The 19,158-nt window shown below is 50.4% G+C and overlaps 1 protein-coding gene across 1 annotated transcript in view; it reads left to right on the top strand.

Annotated features, from left to right (window-relative positions):
* LOC144100951 (peroxiredoxin-6-like) overlaps positions 1–18,381 on the top strand; it is a 50,310-nt gene extending 31,929 nt beyond the window's left edge. The window contains exons 3-6 of the mRNA XM_077633887.1: positions 421–564; positions 1,807–1,880; positions 2,714–2,786; positions 18,075–18,381. Coding sequence (XP_077490013.1) covers positions 421–564; positions 1,807–1,880; positions 2,714–2,786; positions 18,075–18,209 — 426 coding nt within the window. The 3' untranslated portion in view covers positions 18,210–18,381. The remainder of the gene's footprint in view (positions 1–420; positions 565–1,806; positions 1,881–2,713; positions 2,787–18,074) is intronic.
* Positions 18,382–19,158: the final 777 nt, after the last annotated feature.

Here is a 19,158-nt window from a genome sequence, read left to right as displayed (position 1 = left end):
CCTCCTGAGGGCTCGTTGGTGTTCCAAGATAGCACTTAGGTCTATTGCACATAAGTCTGCTTATGAGTGGAAATGACTTTCCAGTCCTCTCTTTCTCCCTTCGTTTTTAAATTGTTTTATTTCCTGTAATTTTTGTTGTGTTCCTTTCTTGGTTTACCTTTTATTTTTCTTCGTTTATTATTTCATTTTGTTTTTAAAGATTTTCATGGTTTTCCTTTTCTTTTCTTTTATTTTTCATTTCTATTTTCTTATTATTTACTAATTTGTGGGTTTTATCTTCCCGATTTCTTGTTTCTTTTTGTTTCATTCCATTACTTCTTTTTCGTGGCTAAAGTAAAGAGTTCGATTTCTGGAGAAGCAGGGGAGTTTCTCCTCCATTGCTGACTTGTTTTCCAACCGTGCGTGGTCGCTGCGCTGCAGGACATCATCGCGTTCAACGATCTGCGCGTGACGGACCTGCCGTTCCCCATCATATCGGACGAGAAGCGCGAGCTGGCCGTGCAGCTGGGCATGCTGGACCCCATCGACAAGGACAGCGAGGGCATACCGCTCACCTGCAGGGCGGTGCGTGTCATCCCCCCCCCCCCCCCCGGCCATGCTGCAACCAGCTAAGCCTGTAGCGCTGACTCCGCCTTTCAGGCGCGTCACAAAACTGCCGCTTTTACGAAGGGGCATTTATGAAACTGTTATTATCGCGATAGCAACAGAAGCCTCGTCGGGGAGGAAATCCGCTCTCCGTAACTTAATTTCCATTGCTTGTCGCTCAAGGAATATCTGTTCAGCTTCGTCAATCACACTGTGCGCACCGTGGCTACCGATAAAAAGCAGAGGGGGTGCTCTATGTGGGAAGTGCGATAAATGAAGCGGAAGAAAGAAACATCTGAATAACACGAGGGACCTACTACAGGCTTTTACGCTATACCTGCAACGTTTTATACTCGTTCGAAACACACTATAGAATAACAGAAGCGCAAGACAACGAATACATTACTGTAGTAGCACATGCGCATTGGCCACTGGTGGTGCCCCTCAGTGCACTGTGTGATTCCATACGCTGTATATATCCAATAAGTTTTCACGTTATAATTCATTACCAGAAATCGCGGACAGCGTCCAGCCAGTGCCGCTAAGCCTAGTGGTCTATCCCGTTTAATCCTCCAGACATTCTGTCATTCTCTTACTTTCTTGAGTCACAGATTATGCCAGCGCGCTATTTTTGAATGTTGGAATCCATGCACCATGTGCTGGCATCCAAGGTAACTAGAAGCGCTTGTCCCGAACTCCTAGCAATGCATGTCAACCTCGTGTGTCTGTTCCACTGAAGCAAAGTAGCAAGCGGGGATGTTTTGCTCGTTTTCCGGCCTCTGCCACTCACATTTTAGCCCACTGTTCTTTTTCGAGATTACTAAAGCGATAGAGCTACAGCTAGAATTACCGAAGAACCCTCTAATCCATTACAAGCTCCGCCAGTGTGAGCGTTTCCTGACACCCAGACATCATTTTTCCAAGCATGCAAAAGCTCACACTGCATTGAAACTTATGAACTAAAGCAAAGTTGTGCAGCTGAGGGCAATTAGCACACGTCTAAATGAAACTGGAAGTGCACGATCGGCTCAGGGGCCATAAATTTATGTTGGTTGCAGCTTTCTGCGGCGTTTCAGTCCTTTTAACGAGTCTTTACGACCACCTTTGCAGACTCCCTCACGATTAAGACGTAATAAACCAATATTTAGCCCTTTGATGCAGTGAAAATTTGTTTATTCATTGGATGAATGATAACTATTTTTTTTCTCCTTGCTCTAATAGGTCTTTATTATTGGGCCCGACAAAAAATTGAAGCTCTCTATGCTATACCCAGCAACAAGCGGACGAAACTTTCCGTAAGTCCTCTAATTTTTAACCATAACGTCTTTGTTGGAGCAAAAAATAAAACAAAGAACAGAACTTTTCCTCCATGGCATCCCGTTCCCACCATCACCAACAGCCGGTTGTGCGCACGTTAACTACACTCAAAAGGCTTTGACTCAAAGTGACAGTGAAAGTAACTGGACTCTGCCTATATTTATTATGTTATGTATATGCTGCTGCTTTTGTAGGGACAGCTACATTGGCCACGAACTCGCAGTTTCGCGGTGCTCGCAGTCCCACCGTGGTCGCACCGCAACACGTTACTGGTCACGTGACCAACCGCGTGACGGACCACGTGACAGCAACTAGCCAGACAACCAGACTAACCTGGACTTGCATTCAAGATTAACCAAGGCTAACCAAGCTATGGCTTAGCTTTCGATACCTTTATCCTGGCATAGCCGAGCTAAGCCACTGCCAATTTTGTTTCGTTCTCATCATGAGAGAAAGTTATGTCTTGCTAAGTAACGGGTGCATGCAACACAGCTTTTATTCTTTTCAGAAAATAAGTAGCTCAACACAAAGGAATGAGAGGACCGCAACTCTGATGTCCTCTGTCACAACTTTCGCGTCAGGCTGAGTTTTACTTGGTGCGTCCCATGCGCTTAAAAACACTCGACACTACAACTGCACGTGTTCCTTCTTTTAGGAACAAGTTGATTCTTTAGTGTTCACTGTGTTTTTTAATTGATTGAAATGTCTTTAAAGATGATTAGCAAACGAAGGAAGGAATCGCGTTCGTATTATTATTTGATAAACAGATGATCGCCGGGCTCAGCTCAGACAACTACTGCTTCCTCCACAGGGAGCTGTTTCGAGCTGTTGCGTCCCTCAAGCTGACTGAAGAAAAGAAGGTGGCCACTCCGGCCAATTGGATGGTGAGATCCCTCAAGGTTATCGTGAGAATGGCGGTGTATCTTTTCGGGTCATCAGTGGCGATGGATGCTTCCTTTTATTGTGTCAGCCTCTATGGCGCAGACTTTTCAACACATGAGAAGGTTATAAGCCTAGCGCTAATCTTGGGTTTATGGAAGCCGTGTGAAGTTGACAAAAGAGCTGTGTTTTAAAAAGCACAACTTGCGCAGTAGTCGCAAGTTTCGAAGATGGGACAGGGCAGTGTTAAACACTCTGAGGGTTTACATGAGCCCGACAAAACTCGGGTTAAGTGGGCTGTCGGGTTAAGTGGGCTGTCGGGCAGAAAACTGGTTGTCGGGCTCATGTGTACTCTACGGGGTCGAGGTAAGTGATCGTCGAGTGAGCTGGGCCGGCCTGACTGCAGGGGCTCGGAAGGAGCATGTATACGCTGCCGCGTCGGCTTATCGCCTCCTCTCTGGTCTGGCGGCGCTGCGCAAGCCTTCTAGCATTCGCGCGTGGTTTGCTTGCTCGACGTTAGGGGTAGCGGCGATCTCTGCCCGACAGAAAACGGGTCCATATAAACGCAGTCGCGTCGGGATGGTCAGCCCGACATCTGACGCGCCCCTACTCGACCCGCCGCTGTCGGGCTCATGTAAACAAGGCTACTGTAGGCGAGACCGATCAAGGCGGCTGTAGCTGAAGCGACGCCGCAGCAACACTCATTTGATTATTTGCCTGCGTCTCGTCGTATTGCTGTGACAAAACTAACTTGGGACAATTTTCGACTGTGTTTTCACTGGCTACGCGTCTGAGGCACGTAGATTTGATGCTCTATAGTCCTTTTCAGACTTATATAGTTCGCTCCCTTGTTCTTCCATTCACAAATCAGACGCCCTCAGTTCCAATGCTTTACCGCATTACACTGCCTTCCTTGCGTACAAAACAGAAGAGCGGTTCTCGAAGTTGCTTCTTGATCTGCGTGCATTGATTTGTCTTCGTGACTGACAGCCGCTTTAGCCATCTTCAGTACAGCCAGCTGTACTGAGATGTACAGGAGTCAAAGAACATGTCTAGAACGACCGAACTGTGTGCTCGGCAGCTCCCGAAGCCGCCGCGGCCAGGAAGGCAAACATGAGGATCAAATCATATTCGTTAACTGCACATGCTTACATCCAGACCATTTTTAACCAACTTTTATCACTAGATATCGCGTGTTCAGCCCGAAACACGCCCAGAACGTGTTCTAGGCAAGCGTTTTGCCCTCTGTACAGGTGCTATCAGAAGTAAATGGAAGACGTGACAGTGGGGGCCGACCGTGCCACAGCGCTTTTTAACGCCGGCTTGCATAACTGATTAGCTCAGTCGCCAGGAAGCGGCGCGCGCTATCGGCAGACCCTTATCTTGAGCGTCCGGCGTTCACTCTCAGCGGCTCAAGAGGGTACAAGTGTTGCTTTGAAATTGCAACACCAGGGATTTCTTTGGCGCTAGCTGCGATGCGCTTGAAGAGCGGTTCGCGCTGCTTTAAAGTGGGTCGACGGCAGCTGGCGCGTGCAGCCTCGGGCAACGAGTACACGCAACGGCGACGGCCTGCCTTGGTTGTTTAGCTTAGTCATGATCCTGCCATAAGTGGCGTGTACCTCGAGACACTGCTTTACTTCTTGTGCTGAAGTCGAAAGGCTTCGTTTTGGCTTCTTCTCAGGCGGCAGTCGCGCTCAGGAACAGAATCCTTCATTCGATCGTGACTGAAAGACAGGGAGAACGCCAGTTGAGTTTCCCCCTTCAGGTGGTGATGAGAGGAAACACCTTGTTGATGATGAAATCGGGGTTTCTTGATGACCCGGTGGTTCTAACTCGCAAACATTCACGTTACTCGAGGAAAGGAGGTTAACTATTTATTTACAAGATAAACAAAACCAGAAGAAACAAAGCAAGGAGAAAACTATTTACATGACTAAACCGTTGATCAGACGAATTCAGCCCTCGTTCAACCCAGCGTGCTTGTTTTTAAACCCTCTGTCTCCGCCCAGAGCGGGGACAGCCACCAATAAGATTACAAGAGACACACCTCACCAATAAGTGGTTAGGGAATGGAAAATAAGGTTTCCGCCCACTAATCACAGATTTGGGAAAGAGTGCTGATTAAACATTTGGGAAAGGAGAGGTTGCAATCAAATACACAAACAGCCCAAACGCGACCACCCTCTTCCACGGCACCCACGGCCCAGCCGTTACGACTCTCCTCTCTCTGTCGCACATGCGACAGACATATGTCGACGAAACGATCCCTAAAGTGTTTACAGAACACACCCCAAGAGACGAACACAGTCGTTACGGGAATAGTGGGTTTCCGGTCACTCGGCTAATACTCAGCCGTATCTCGTGCGCCCCCGAAACCTCGTCAACCTCTTGACAACGACCACATGTCGACAGCTGTACATGGTTAGCGTTTTTCCCGGCGGGTCATGCCCGTGACGGCGCGGCGTAAACGAGGACGTCCGCCGCACGAAGGGGAGGCAGGGACGGGACGGGCCCCTTTGTTGGTGACTTCCGACCCCACTAGAGCAGCCTTCCTTGCGAACACAACACCAACGAGTTCGCGAAAAGGTCAGCGAACTCCACAACGCCATATGAGCGTTTTAAATATTGTGTAATGCGCAGGCCGTTTGTTTATGAGGCTAGCTCGCTAATTTCAGAGCCTCTCAGAAGCGACCCATACTTCCGGAGAGAGATGATGAAATCGTGGTTTCTTGATGACAAGGTGGTTCTAACTCGCAAACATTCACGTTACTCGAGGAAAGGAGGTTAACTATTTATTTACAAGTTTGTTTGAAATGAAGGGCAGAAAGTAAATTGAACTAAAATAGCGCATTTATGGACAACCAGCGTAAAGAGAACCGTCTTGTAATAAAATTTAGCTAGTATTCCATTTCTGTTCCCTGGAATGCAAGATTTATGAGGTCTAAGGAGCATTATGATTGAAAAATTGCAACCGCAATAGCAACAGGGCCTTCCAATCTCTCAAAAATAATTTCTTCTGAGTAGGTGTTTTCAGCAAAATTTGATTGGCCACGGTCAGCAATTTGAGGAAATGATAGTGATTATGGGTTTTTCGTGGCGCGACGGCATGTATTCCTAAAGAGCGCCATGGCACAAGGTATTTTTCTATTACTCAAGGTGGGGTAAAAGACCCATTTTCCAAACATTTCACCCTAAATAAACCGAGCACCAGGCCAGGGAAAGCTTGTACACATTGTATCACCGGTGGGTACCCGGCGGCAGTGGGGACCGATTCCCGCACCTCCCGCATGCGAGGCGGACGCTCAACCACTCTGCTATCGCTGCGGTAGAATTTCAGCAAATTTCAGCGCGTTCTTACGCTTTTTTTTCTCTCTCAGCATCGAATGAAGGATTCCGCTCCTGAGCGCGGCTTCCGCCTGAGGAGAAGCAAAAACGAAGGCTTTCGACTCGAGCACACGAAATAAAAAATTGAAGGGGCGTTTTTAGCTCCGCCTTAAGGATATGACGCGACAGCGTATTGGGTTAATTCCCTTACACGCAGACGGTCATTCTATACATTGTATCCATATATCTCTTTGAATCCTCATACCCTTCCTGCTCTCACCAGAGCAGGATTTGGCCACCCTGCTGTAGTACTTGGCCACAACCCTCTATGATAAAACCAATTAACCCTCGGCCCTCAGTCCCCAGCGGCTGCAGAGCAACTGACCACGGCGGCGGTCAGACCTGTGACGCAGTGGAGGGTGCTAAGAATCTCTGGCTCCGGACAGGCCGCCATTGGAATCTGAACCTGGCAACGTTTAACGCTAGAACTTTAGCTAGTGAGGCTAGCCTAGCAGTGCTGTTTGAGGAACTAGCGGGAATTAAATGGGATGTGATAGGGCTTAGCGAAGTTAGGAGGACAGGTGAGGCGTATACAGTACTAAAGGACGGATACATACTGTGCTATCGCGGGTTAGAGGATAGAAGAGAACTAGGTGTGGGATTCCTCATTAATAAGGATATAGCTGGCAACATAGAGGCGTTCTACAGTATTAACGAGAGGGTAGCAGCCATAGTAATTAGGCTGAATAGGAGGTACAAGCTGAAAGTGGTGCAGGCCTACGCACCCACATCCAGCCATGATGACCAGACCATTGAAAGTTTCTATAAGGACGTAGAATCAGCAATGAATAAAGTAAAATCGCAGTACACAGTACTGATGGGCGACTTCAATGCGAAGGTGGGCAAGAAGCAGGCTGACGACCAGGCGGTAGGTGACTATGGGATAGGCTCTAGAAATAGCAGGGGAGAGTTATTACTCGAATTCGCGGATAGAAATAATTTATGGATCATGAATACCTTCTTCGGTAAACGAGAAAACAGGAAGTGGACCTGGAAGAGCCCCAATGGTGAGATTAAAAATGAAATCGACTTCATACTATGCGCTAAACCTGGCATCATTCAGGATGTGGCCGTCCTCGGAAAGGTGCGTTGTAGCGACCACAGAATGGTAAGGTCTAGAATTAGCTTAGACTTGAAGAGGGAACGGAAGAAGCTAGTGAAGAAGAAGACCATTAACGAGTTAGCCGTAAGAGGGAAAGCACAGGAGTTTAGGATAGCGCTGCAAAACAGATATTCGGCTTTAACTGAGGAAGATGATCTTGATGTTCATTCAATGCACGATAATCTGACATCAATAATTACAGAGTGCGCAGTAGAAGTAGGCGGTAGGACAGTTCGAAAGAATACCGGGAAGCTATCTCAGGTGACGAAAGATCTGATTAAGAAGCGCCAAAACATGAGGGCATCTAACCCTACCGATAGAATAGAACTAACGGAGCTATCAAAGCTAATAAATAAGCGCAAGGTAGCCGACATAAGGAAGTTTAATATGGAGAGAATCGAGCATGCTATAAAGAATTGACGTAGCCTAAAAACAGTGAAAAGGAAACTAGGCATAGGTAAAAACCAGATGTATGCATTAAGAGACAAGCAGGGCAATGTCATTAGCAATATGGATAAGATAGTTAACGTAGCCGAAGAGTTCTACACAGACCTGTACAGTAGCCAATGCAATCAGAGCGTTGTGATGACCCCCCCTAATGCGCAGGTCCACACGGGACGGAGAGGCAAAGAGACACCGTATGGCTCAGTTTAAACAAACAGATATATTCAATAATTACACATGATTAAGATTATACATCAGAGGCTGGGGCGTCCGAGCTTACGTGCCGACGACTTCATGGGGACGATGGAGGGGCTCCGGAGTTGATCTCGAATGGTTGCTGGCAGAAGCTGCACGCCGTCGGGCTTCGGCGCTGAAGGCTTCCTTGGCGAACGATGTCGTCCTGAGCGTCCTTCTTCCGTACTGCTTGTCGATTTTTATATCCTCTTATCCCCACACTCCCTAGGGTGAGGACGCCCACATAAGAAGGGGGGGGAGGGGCTAGGGCTTTCACTTGGGCGCACAAACGCACCGCCGCACTTATGGTCTCGCCCCCCTCACGTGTTGAGTCCGAGGGAAAGAAGGTTGTCTTCGAGGTAGCGCATAGCGTCGGCTGTGGTAAGGCGCGCTCTGGCCCGCTGTCGGTTCCCGCGGGTCACCGGCCTCCGTTCTCCATCAAATGACACTCGCCCCTCAAGGCCGGAACGCGAGGTCACTAAAAGGCCGGGAAAGTGGTCCCTTGTCCTGGGATGTGCTCGGAAGGGTTGATTGATGATGCCCACCGTCTTGCCACGGGGCCAGGCCCGCCGGAACGAGGCCGCCCTGGAACGGCCACGGTAATTGGGGAGGATAAAGCCCGTTTCCCCGCGGCGGCGGCGGCGGCGGCGTTCGACTCGTGCCGACACTATGGAAAGGGGGTCCGGTTGGGCTTAAACCCCTTCGTTCTGGTCGTCACACTCAACGAGTATGGCTCGGTAATTGATGATGCCGCTGTCATCTGGGTCGTCTCCGTGCGGTCCACGGCGGCAGGCCCAAAAGCAATCTCACTCAAGTTGCTTGCAGCCATATACAGTAGAAACATGAAAGGGGGTCCGGTTGTGCTTTCGCCGCCACTGGGGGCTCCGTCTACGCCGCGCCGTCGAACGGGGACCCTCGTAGCACACACAAGGAACGTCACACTCGCTCACCCTCCAGAAGAATGTTCTCCGAACATTTGAGTCCATGCAGCTCCCCTTGTCTTTCTGAATCGCCTCGCACAGTGCGTCCGACAAAACACTTTTCTCTGCACTCAACACCACTGCACAACACCATATGCCTCCGTTGTCATAACTGGCGTCTCCAGGGGCAGCACTGTTCTTTTACAGACAAACATGAAACTCAGCACCCAAGCTTCTCCTTTCTAGTCCAAACTGGACGAAATAAATTTACCCCAGTTACAAAGGAGCTCCCACTTCTAGCACGATCACGGCACAGACAAAAATATAGATAACGAAAGGAAGTAGGGCAGGTTCTGCATGCGCTCCGCATGCTCTCCTGTGAAGGTGTTACTTAATGACAGAAAGGTTTAACTACCAACTCCGATAACTTAACACATAAGCACATAGCAATGTTATGAGCTGCGGCATTACACAATTCTAACCAGTTCACAACTCCGCCCTGTTTACGCCATTAGTCCGACTTAGCTTTCCGATTTCGCAGCGGATATCGGCCTTCATGAGTCATACTAAGTAAGTCTGTGACCCTTTGTCTGCTTTGGGACTCGCGAGGGCTCGTGGCAGGAGCCTCTCCTGGCGTTATCTGCGCGGCAACCTCGCGCGCTTCTTCTTCTTCTAGCAATGCATGAAGTAAATCCGGTGGCATTCCGGCCGTCACCTCTGGCGCCTGCCGAACAAATGCAGGAGAGGGCGTTTCTTGCGAACTATCTGCGCGCTCCGCTTCACTTCTGTCCCCATCAAAATCCGCGCTTTCCCTTTCCTCATTTCGTGAATACTGAACCGGTGCCAACTTGAGGCGATTTGCGTGTATCCTTATCAAGCGCCGGTTCACGTCTTGGACTCTGAAGTTTACCGGGGAAATCTTCTCGACAACCTCGCACTGTCCTCTCCACTTCGTCTGGAACTTACGAGCTAGCCCAATCTGCCTTTGGCAGTTTTCAATGTACACGCTGTCCCCCACATCAAAAGGCGCGTCTCTAGCACTGCGATCGTGCACCTCCTTCCTGCGCTTCGGCGCTTTCTTAAAGGCCTCCTTTGCGATGTCCCTCGCCACTTGCAAGCGCGATTCTAGCTCAACCTTATAGTCGTCCAGTGAAGCGTATGGGACACGACGGGGGCCCTCTGGCACTTCACTAGGCTGGTCCGGGTCTCGGCCGTAGAGAAGAAAGAATGGCGATTCGCCAGTGCTCTCGTGTGCTGCGGAATTGTAGGCAAACATTGCATACGGGAGCCACAAGTCCCAGTCCCGCTGGTCGCGCGAGACAAAATGCGACCGGAACCCGGCCACGGTTTGGTTCAGTCGCTCCACCGCGCCGTTGCAAGCCGGATGGTACGGTGTTGTCTGCTTCTTAGCGATCTTAAGCAGCTCGCAAACTCTCCTCATTAGCTGCGACACGAAGTTCGTTCCCCGATCTGTCAAGAGTTGCCTCGGGGGTCCATGTCGGAGCACGATCTGTTCGACAAATGCTCTTGCAACCGTGTCTGCCTTCTGATCTGGGAGTGCTACCACTTCCGCGTATTTTGAAAGGTGATCGACAAATACTAAAATGTACTTGTTTCCGGAAGTGGTCGTGGGCAATGGGCCCATTATGTCCATACCTGTCCGCTCGAAGGGAGCCGAAACCTCAGGGAACGGCTGAATTGGAGCTGGTCTTCGTCCCTTGGGTGTTTTTCTTTCGAGACAGGAATGACACTTCGCACAGTAGTCTCTAACATCCTGTCGCATGCCACTCCAATAGTACAAACGCTCCACACGCCTGCGTGTCTTCGCTACGCCAAAATGACCGGCGCATGGCGCATCGTGAAGCGCGCGAAGAACCCTTTCTGTCCACGGCCGAGGTATGACGACTCTCTCCCAAGCGGTTTTCTCTGGTCTCCCTTTCCTGGTTGGCCTCGTGCGCCGACACAGGGTGCCGTCTTTGCCAATGAAATAACCTAGCTGTTCGGGGTGAGACGGTGCGCCGTCTAAGCTTTCGATTATTCCCTTCAGGTCAGGATCTTTGCACTGCTCTGTGCGTAATTCGGCGGGGTCGTCTACGGGGACAAACTCATCTATAGCTGCCACGGCAGCTGTGCGGCTGAGTGCATCAGCATTCAGATGTGTCTTTCCTGACTTGTGCTCAACTTCAAAGCAGTATTCCTGCAGGTGTAGATTCCATCTAGCGAGTCGCGAGCTAGGGTCCCTGACACTCATCACCCATTTCAGAGGATGGCAGTCTGTGACTAGCTTGAATTTGCGGCCGTAAAGGTAGCATCTGAAGTGCTTTACTGCCCAGACAACGGCGAGGCACTCCCTTTCCGTAGCTCCGTACTTTTGCTCTGTGGGGCTCAGCTGTCGGCTAGCAAAAGCAACGGGATGTTCTTTGCCCTCGATAACCTGAGATAGCACGGCACCAACTGCGAACTTTGACGCATCTGTGGCCATAACGAAGGGCAAATTAAAATCCGGGAGGCGCAACAGCGGTGCACTCATTAGCTTCCTTTTCAGGGCCCCAAAAGCATCCTCCGCGTTTTCGTCCCAGCGAAAGGCGACATTTTTGGCTGTTAAGGCGGTAAGCGGCTTAGCGAGCTTGGCGAACTCCTCTATGTGCCTTCGGTAGTAACTGATCAGGCCGAGAAACTGCCGGACCTGGCGGACGCTAGTCGGGGATGGAAAATCCGAGACACACCTTAGTTTCTCAGAGTCCGGTCGCACGCCGTCAGCTGAAACAACGTGCCCGAGGTATTTCACCTCGTTTTTGAGGAATTGGCACTTAGAGGGCTTCAGCTTGAGACCCGCTCCTCTTAGTCGCACCAAAACCTGCTCAATATCGCGCAAATGGTTCTCAAAACTGTCACTGTATATGATTATGTCATCCATATACACGAAGCACAGCCTCCCCAGAAGACCTGCCAGGATAACATCAGCGGTTCTCTGCCAGACAGCAGGGCTGTTGGCCAGACCCATCGGCATTCTTTTCCATTCATAGTGCCCTCAGAGCGTGAAGAATGCCGTTTTCTTGGCATCTGCCGGATCCATTGCTATCTGCCAGAATCCCGCCGCCATGTCCACTACCGTGAAGTACCTGGCAGAGCCCAGCTGAGAAAGCGTCTCCTGTATATTGGGGATGGGGCATGGATCGATGCGAGTTACGGCATTTAGTTTGCGGTAGTCCACTACCAATCGATACGAGCCATCTGGCTTTTCCACCAATAGTGCTGGTGCTCCCCAGGGTGACTTTGAGTGTTCGACAATGCCGCGATCAATCAGGTCCTGCACCTGCCGCTCCATCTCCTCACGTTGGGAGTAAGGAATCCTGTACGCACGCTGGTAAACGGGCGATGAAGTGCCAGTTTCTATCCTGTGCTTTATAACGCCACAGCAGCCCAAATCCAGGTTGGACGCGGCGAATACCTCCGAGTAGTCGTTCAGCAAACCAGCCAGAGCCTCCCTCTCCCTGGATTTTACGTGAGAAAGATCGAACGACACCTTTGGAGCAGCCGAAGGGCTAGCATGCTCTACAGTTGCGAGTACCGTATCGGTGGGCTCATGTTTCTCTATCGCAGAGGTGAAGAAAGCCAAAGTTTTGTTCTTGGGAAGGCTCAGTGGCTGCTGGCTACAGTTAACCACCCGTAGGGGCACTCTGTGGGCGTCATTAACTGTCACGAGGCACGCGGCTGCCTTCAGGCCATTGCTGAGAGAGTCGACCGGCTCAAGCACTCCCACTGCGCCGCTCTCTACATCTGAAGGCACAAACGCGTACAAAATGTGCTCCGACCAAGGAAGGACGACCGCCTCATCGACCAGCCTGACGGCAACCCGCGAATATACCTTCTCCAATGATCCCACTGTTTGACGGGTGTCAATATCGGTAATGCGAATCTCAGCCCCTCTCCTGTTCAAAAACGGAACTTTTGAGCCGCCCGCATTAACCTCTTCCTCAGAGAATGAGACTACTACCTTCCCTTTTCTCAAAAAATCCTGCCCTAATATACCTGACACTCCGTTTGGCAGAGACACCGTGTCCGGGCATACGTAGCAGGGGTGCTCCAATGCAATTCCGCCGAGAGAGAAGTGTAGCCGGTAGAGTCCACTTATGCCAAGAGGATCCCCCGTTATGCCTACAAATTTGGTTGCCATACCACCAGACGCTTCCAACACCTCGCGTCCCCCTTCCTTCGAAGCGTGTTAAAACTGCTCTCCTTAGCAATGTCACCTTTGACCCCGTATCTATCAACAATTCCATGCAACAACCATTTAATTTGCAACGCACAACAGGGCATGCCTCGTCGGCCACACAAACTACCACCACCTCATCATCCACTGCTCCCTCCCCACGCTCCTCAGGCTGGGGAGGACTATCTAGTTTTTTGTCTCGGTATCTGGAGCCCCGCTGTAGGCTTGCTTAGGGCGTGTCTCGCCTGCTTCTCTTTGTGGCTCCCCACGGCGCACGTTTTGGCAGAACCTGGCGATGTGTCCGCGACCCTGGCAAGCGAAGCATACGATTTCTTCAAAATCTCGCATACCGCGCCTGTAGCTTTGTGGCGGTCTCCGGTTTCCCGCGAATGGGCGCTGTTGAGCGCGCGCTTCAACCTGGCGTTCCACCTGCTGAGATAGCAGCTGTTCTAAGCGATCTAACCGCTCTATCAAGAGAGCAACCTCAGGGTTGAGCACCGCTCTCTCTATGACGCGTACTCTCGCTGCGGCTGTCGTTAACGCCTCATTTCTTTCCTCATCCAATGCGGCCGCCACGGCTTGGTCGAAATTGCTCGGCTTGCGCGAGAGCACGAACCGGCGCACGGGGTCTTGCAGACCAGCCACGAACAAAGCGGTCATTTCCTCTTTAAGTAGATCCTCCGCGTATTTCTTCCTTAGCTGGTCCCCTTCCTCCTCCCTGCTTAACGTATCGCGTGCTACGCGCTGAAGCCGCGACGCAAACGTTCGCACGTCCTCCCCTACCATCTGTCCGGCGTCACGGAACCTCTGTACCCGCACGTGACGTGGTTCAGTGTCGAAATGCTCAAACGCGAGCTTCTTAAGTTCCGCAAATGATTTTGTGGAGTTTACGTTTTCGTCTCGCCATGCAAAATCATGAGCAGCTCCTGCCATCTTACACCTCGCCATTCCCAGCATTTGAGCATCGGACCATCCCCCCATTTTCCCAATCTCTTCTAGCATGGAAAAGAAATCGCAGATTGGAACCCCTGTCTTATCTCCTGTAAACGTCGGAATGACGCTTCCTAATGCCAGCATGCTTGCTCCGAGCGACGGCTGTGGAGTGGGAGCTCCCTCAGATATAGACATATTTTTTTTTCACTCAAGCCCTCCGGTGCCTCAAGCCTCTAAAATGGGGGTAAAGGTCCCACAATCAGTCCCGTGATTCCCTTTTGATTACAATATTGAAGTCATGAATGTCGCAGCATTCAGAGGACATTTGCTTTTGAGACCCCACTTCTGACACCAGTGTGATGACCCCCCATAATGCGCAGGTCCACACGGGACGGAGAGGCAAAGAGACACCGTATGGCTCAGTTTAAACAGATATATTCAATAATTACACATGATTAAGATTATACATCAGAGGCTGGGGCGTCCGAGCTTACGTGCCGACGACTTCATGGGGACGATGGAGGGGCTCCGGAGTTGATCTCGAACGGTTGCTGGCAGAAGCTGCACGCCGTCGGGCTTCGGCGCTGAAGGCCCCCTTGGCGAACGATGTCGTCCTGAGCGTCCTTCTTCCGTACTGCTTGTCGATTTTTATATCCTCTTATCCCCACACTCCCTAGGGTGAGGACGCCCACGCCAGAAGGGGGGGGGGCTAGGGCTTTCACTTGGGCGCACAAACACACCGCCGCACTTATGGTCTCGCCCCCCTCACGTGTTGAGTCCGAGGGAAAGAAGGTTGTCTTCGAGGTAGCGCATAGCGTCGGCTGTGGTAAGGCGCGCTCTGGCCCGCAGTCGGTTCCCGCGGGTCACCGGCCTCCGTTCTCCATCAAATGACACTCGCCCCTCAAGGCCGGAACGCGAGGTCACTAAAAGGCCGGGAAAGTGGTCCCTTGTCCTGGGATGTGCTCGGGAGGGTTGATTGATGATGCCCACCGTCTTGCCACGGGGCCAGGCCCGCCGAAACGATGCCGCCCTGGAACGGCCACGGCAATTGGGGAGGATAAAGCCCGTTTCCCCGCGGCGGCGGCGGCGGCGGCGGCGGCGTTCGACTCGTGCCGACACTATGGAAAGGGGGTCCGGTTGGGCTTAAACCTCTTCGTTCTGGTCGTCACTCTCAACGAGTATGGCTCGGTAATTGATGATGCCGTTGTCATCTGGGTCGTCTCCGTGCGGTCCACGGCGGCAGGCCCAAAAGCAATCTCACTCAAGTTGCTTGCAGCCATATACAGTAGAAACATGAAAGGGGGTCCGGTTGTGCTTTCGCCGTCACTTGGGGCTCCGTCTACGCCGCGCCGTCGAACGGGGACCCTCGTAGCACACCCAAGGAACGTCACAGCGTTAATGAGAAAGACAGCAGTGCACAGCAATGCGTCATCTCGCCAGTAACGAAAGATGAAGTAAAGAAAGCCTTAGAAGCAATGAAAAGGGGAAAAGCAGCTGGGGAGGATCAGGTAACAGCAGATCTGTTGAAAGATGGAGGGGACATCGTGCTAGAAAAACTAGCCACCCTGTATACGGAATGCCTTATGACCTCGACTGTACCAGAAGCTTGGAAGAATGCAAACATTATCTTAATTCATAAGAAGGGAGACGCCAAGGACTTGAAAAATTACAGGCCGTCAGCTTACTATCCGTTGCCTACAAAGTATTTACTAAGGTAATCGCTAATAGAGTCAGGGCAACGTTAGACTTTAATCAACCAAATGATCAGGCAGGCTTTCGTAAATGATATCCCACAATAGATCATATTCACACTATCAATCAGGTGATAGAGAAATGCGCAGAATATAACCAACCTCTATATATAGCTTTCATTGATTACGAGAAAGAATTCGACTCAGTGGAAACCTCAGCAGTCATACAGGCATTTCGTAATCAGGGGGTAGAAGAGCCTTATGTCAAAATACTGGAAGATATATATAGCAACTGCACAGCTACCATAGTCCTTCATAAAGTCAGCAATAAAATTCCAATAAGGAAGGGCGTCCGGCAAGGAGACGCGATCTCGCCAATGCTGTTCACCGCATGTTTACAGGAGGTATTTCGAGGCCTGAATTGGGAACAGTTGGGAATAAGAATAAATGGAGAATACCTAAATAATCTGCCATTCACTGATGACATTGCCTTGCTGAGTCACTCAGGACGTGAACTGCAAATCATGATCAATGAGTTAGACAGGCAGAGCAGATCGATTCGCTGATGACATTGCCTTGCTGAGTCACTCAAGACGTCAACTGCAAATCATGATCAATGAGTTAGGCAGGCAGAGCAGATCGATGGGTCTAAAAATTAACAAGCAGAAAACCAAGATAATGTTCAACAGCCTAGCAAGGGAACAACAGTTCACAATTGGCAGCGAGAGCCTAGAAATTGTCACGGAATACGTCTACTTAGGGCAGGTACTGACAGCTGATCCGGATCATGAGAGGGAGATAACTAGAAGGATAAGAATGGGGTGGAGCGCATATGGCAAACTCTCGCAGATCATGAGTGGCAGTTTACCAATTTCCCTCAAGAGGAAAGTGTACAACAGCATAATCTTACCAGTACTCACCTACGGGGCAGAAACGTGGAGACTAACGAAAAGAGTTCAGCTTAAGTTAAGGACAACGCAGCGAGCCATGGAATGAAAAATGATAGGTGTAACGTTAAGTGATCGGAAGCGGGCAGAGTGGGTGAGGGAACAAACACTGGTTAATGACATCCTAGTCGAAATCAAGAGAAAGAAATGGGCTTGGGCAGGGCATGTAATGCGAAGGCAAGATAACCGCTGGTCCTTAAGGATAATTGAGTGGATTCCAAGAGAAAGTAAGCGGAGCAGGGGGCGGCAGAAGGTTAGGTGGGTGGATGAGATTAAGAAGTTTGCAGGCAAAGGGTGGATGCAGCTGGCAAAGGATAGGGTTAATTGGAGAGACATGGGAGAGGCCTTTGCCCTGCAGTGGGTGTATAAGGCTGATGATGATGATGATGATGATGACCCTTCCTGGTGCCATAGTGCAGCGGCTAACGAATGCGCCTCAGCCTTCCAATGGCAGGTGCTCCCAGCGGTGGGCCATGTGCGGCCCAGGTTGCGCTTCCCGAGCGACCAATCATTAATTTAACTGCCGTATGCCGCGGTGGGCAGTCTGCTCACTATCCGGTGGCCAGGGCGGGATGACGCCTCAAGGTCAAATGACTGGGTGGCCCGCCTGCCTCCTAGGTTGCTGTCAGGGCACCACCTGCCAGATTCATGCTCGTGATTTTTCTCTCACAACGCCAACACCGTATTTTCTGGACAACGAGGCCCTTAAAGCTATCGCGTTATAACAGTGCCCCGCGACATGCCACTGATGGCAGCATCATGACTAAACTAAACATTCAAGGTAAGCCGCAGCGGCATGTGCTCATTGTCTGAGGCCGCACGTGCAAGCTTCCGACCCACTTCAAACGGCGCCAACCTCACTTCAAACACACCGCAGCTAGCGCCAAATAAATCCTTGGTGTTGCCGCAATAAAGCAACAAGCGCCCGTTCGAGCCGCCCCGAGGGATCGCCGGACGCAGAAGGGTCTGCTGATAGCGCTTGCCGCTTCCTGACGACCGATCTAATCAGTTATACGAGCCCGCGTCACTAAGCGCTGCGACACGGTCTGTCACGTTTCCGCGCCTTACATTCACTTCTGACCGCACCTGTATGAGCGTTTTGGTGTTCTGGGCTTAAGCACCAGTTTTAAAAGACGGCTTTATTGGCTGCATTAAGGCAAACGTCAGCTCATGACACTATGCGTGTATCTCTTCTCTTCTCTAAGCATTCAATCGGCTTATTTGCCGCTTTTAATCATTGTGCTTACGCCCCGGCGTGCTTACATGAGTTGTTTCTCTAATATTTTTCCTTACATTTTTCGAAGAACATTGAAATAAATAGCTTGTAATAAGCATTGCAGCGGTTCGTTTATAGACGTGCCTGTATGAATACCAGTGTTCTCAACTCCCAACTCAAGTGTTCCTCTTTCGGCAATGAACTCGCAGCCGGGTGAACCGTGCATGGTGGTTCCGTCGGTCAAGGACGAAGAGATCCCACTGCTGTTCCCCAAGGGTGTCACTTGGTACAACGTACCATCGGGCCGAAAGTACCTCCGGGTCACACCTCAGCCAGACCTCTGATGCAGCGCTGACACTGATGCGCCACTTCGCCCGGCCTGTAGTGAATCGCCCCAGACCTCCGATATACGCTTGGTTACGGCTTATCACGAATATAGGTACTCGTGTGCTGTGTTGTCTTTCGCTTCCCTTGTGTCGCACCCACTGAAGCTAATGGCATGCAATCCGAAACGGTAGAGAAAAATTTCTTTATATGCCTAATCCCAACTAAATATCCAAACGCGCACCATCGCATGACGAAGAAAGAGTACGACCTTGCACGTTGTCCTAATACGGTGTGGCGCTGCAGCTATGAACGTCCCAAACTTGCCTGTTTCGCAAAATAAAACATTCAACAAACCCCAAACTCTTTTTTTTCTTTTTCGACTGTTTTCTCAAATCAGCAGTTTTGCTTTAGATTAGCAAAAGTTATTGTATATGACCTAGCTTGCATCGCATTTTTCTTATGGTCTCCGCCCAGCTGAGTCGACCCACGTGGAGAAAAATCAGTTATGGCTGTGTGATCGGACAGTCATAAAACTGCTGACTCAAAACAAGAACTATGTCTGATCATGACTTGATGACATGAGTTGGAAACATATTTTAAACGCAATGAAACTTCCAGTGTTTCGTGTCCCATTTTGCGAATACAGTGTTTTAGCGGTCACGCTAAGCTATGCCTCACACGACGTCTCGAGACGCCGAGCGCACGCGTATATAGGATTGAGAGACGCTATGCTGACATTATGACTTATATGTCCGGAAAATGCAGAATGAAACAATCATGTGCCCTAACAATGACGGTGCAAAACAAAGACTCAAATATACCGCACATGCCTCTCTCATGCATGTATGGGTTCTACTGAATGATCACAGGTAGTTCATGCTCCTGGCTTCAGTTTTCTCGCCGCTAGGCGTGAGCTGTGTTGACCCAAGCGATTTGATAGCTAGGAGAATGTTTCTGAAAAGCTGT

Source organism: Amblyomma americanum, chromosome 1 (assembly GCF_052857255.1).
Source record: "Amblyomma americanum isolate KBUSLIRL-KWMA chromosome 1, ASM5285725v1, whole genome shotgun sequence".
NCBI classification, from domain to species: Eukaryota; Metazoa; Arthropoda; class Arachnida; order Ixodida; family Ixodidae; genus Amblyomma; species Amblyomma americanum.
This window is presented reverse-complemented; position numbering and strand designations above follow the sequence as displayed.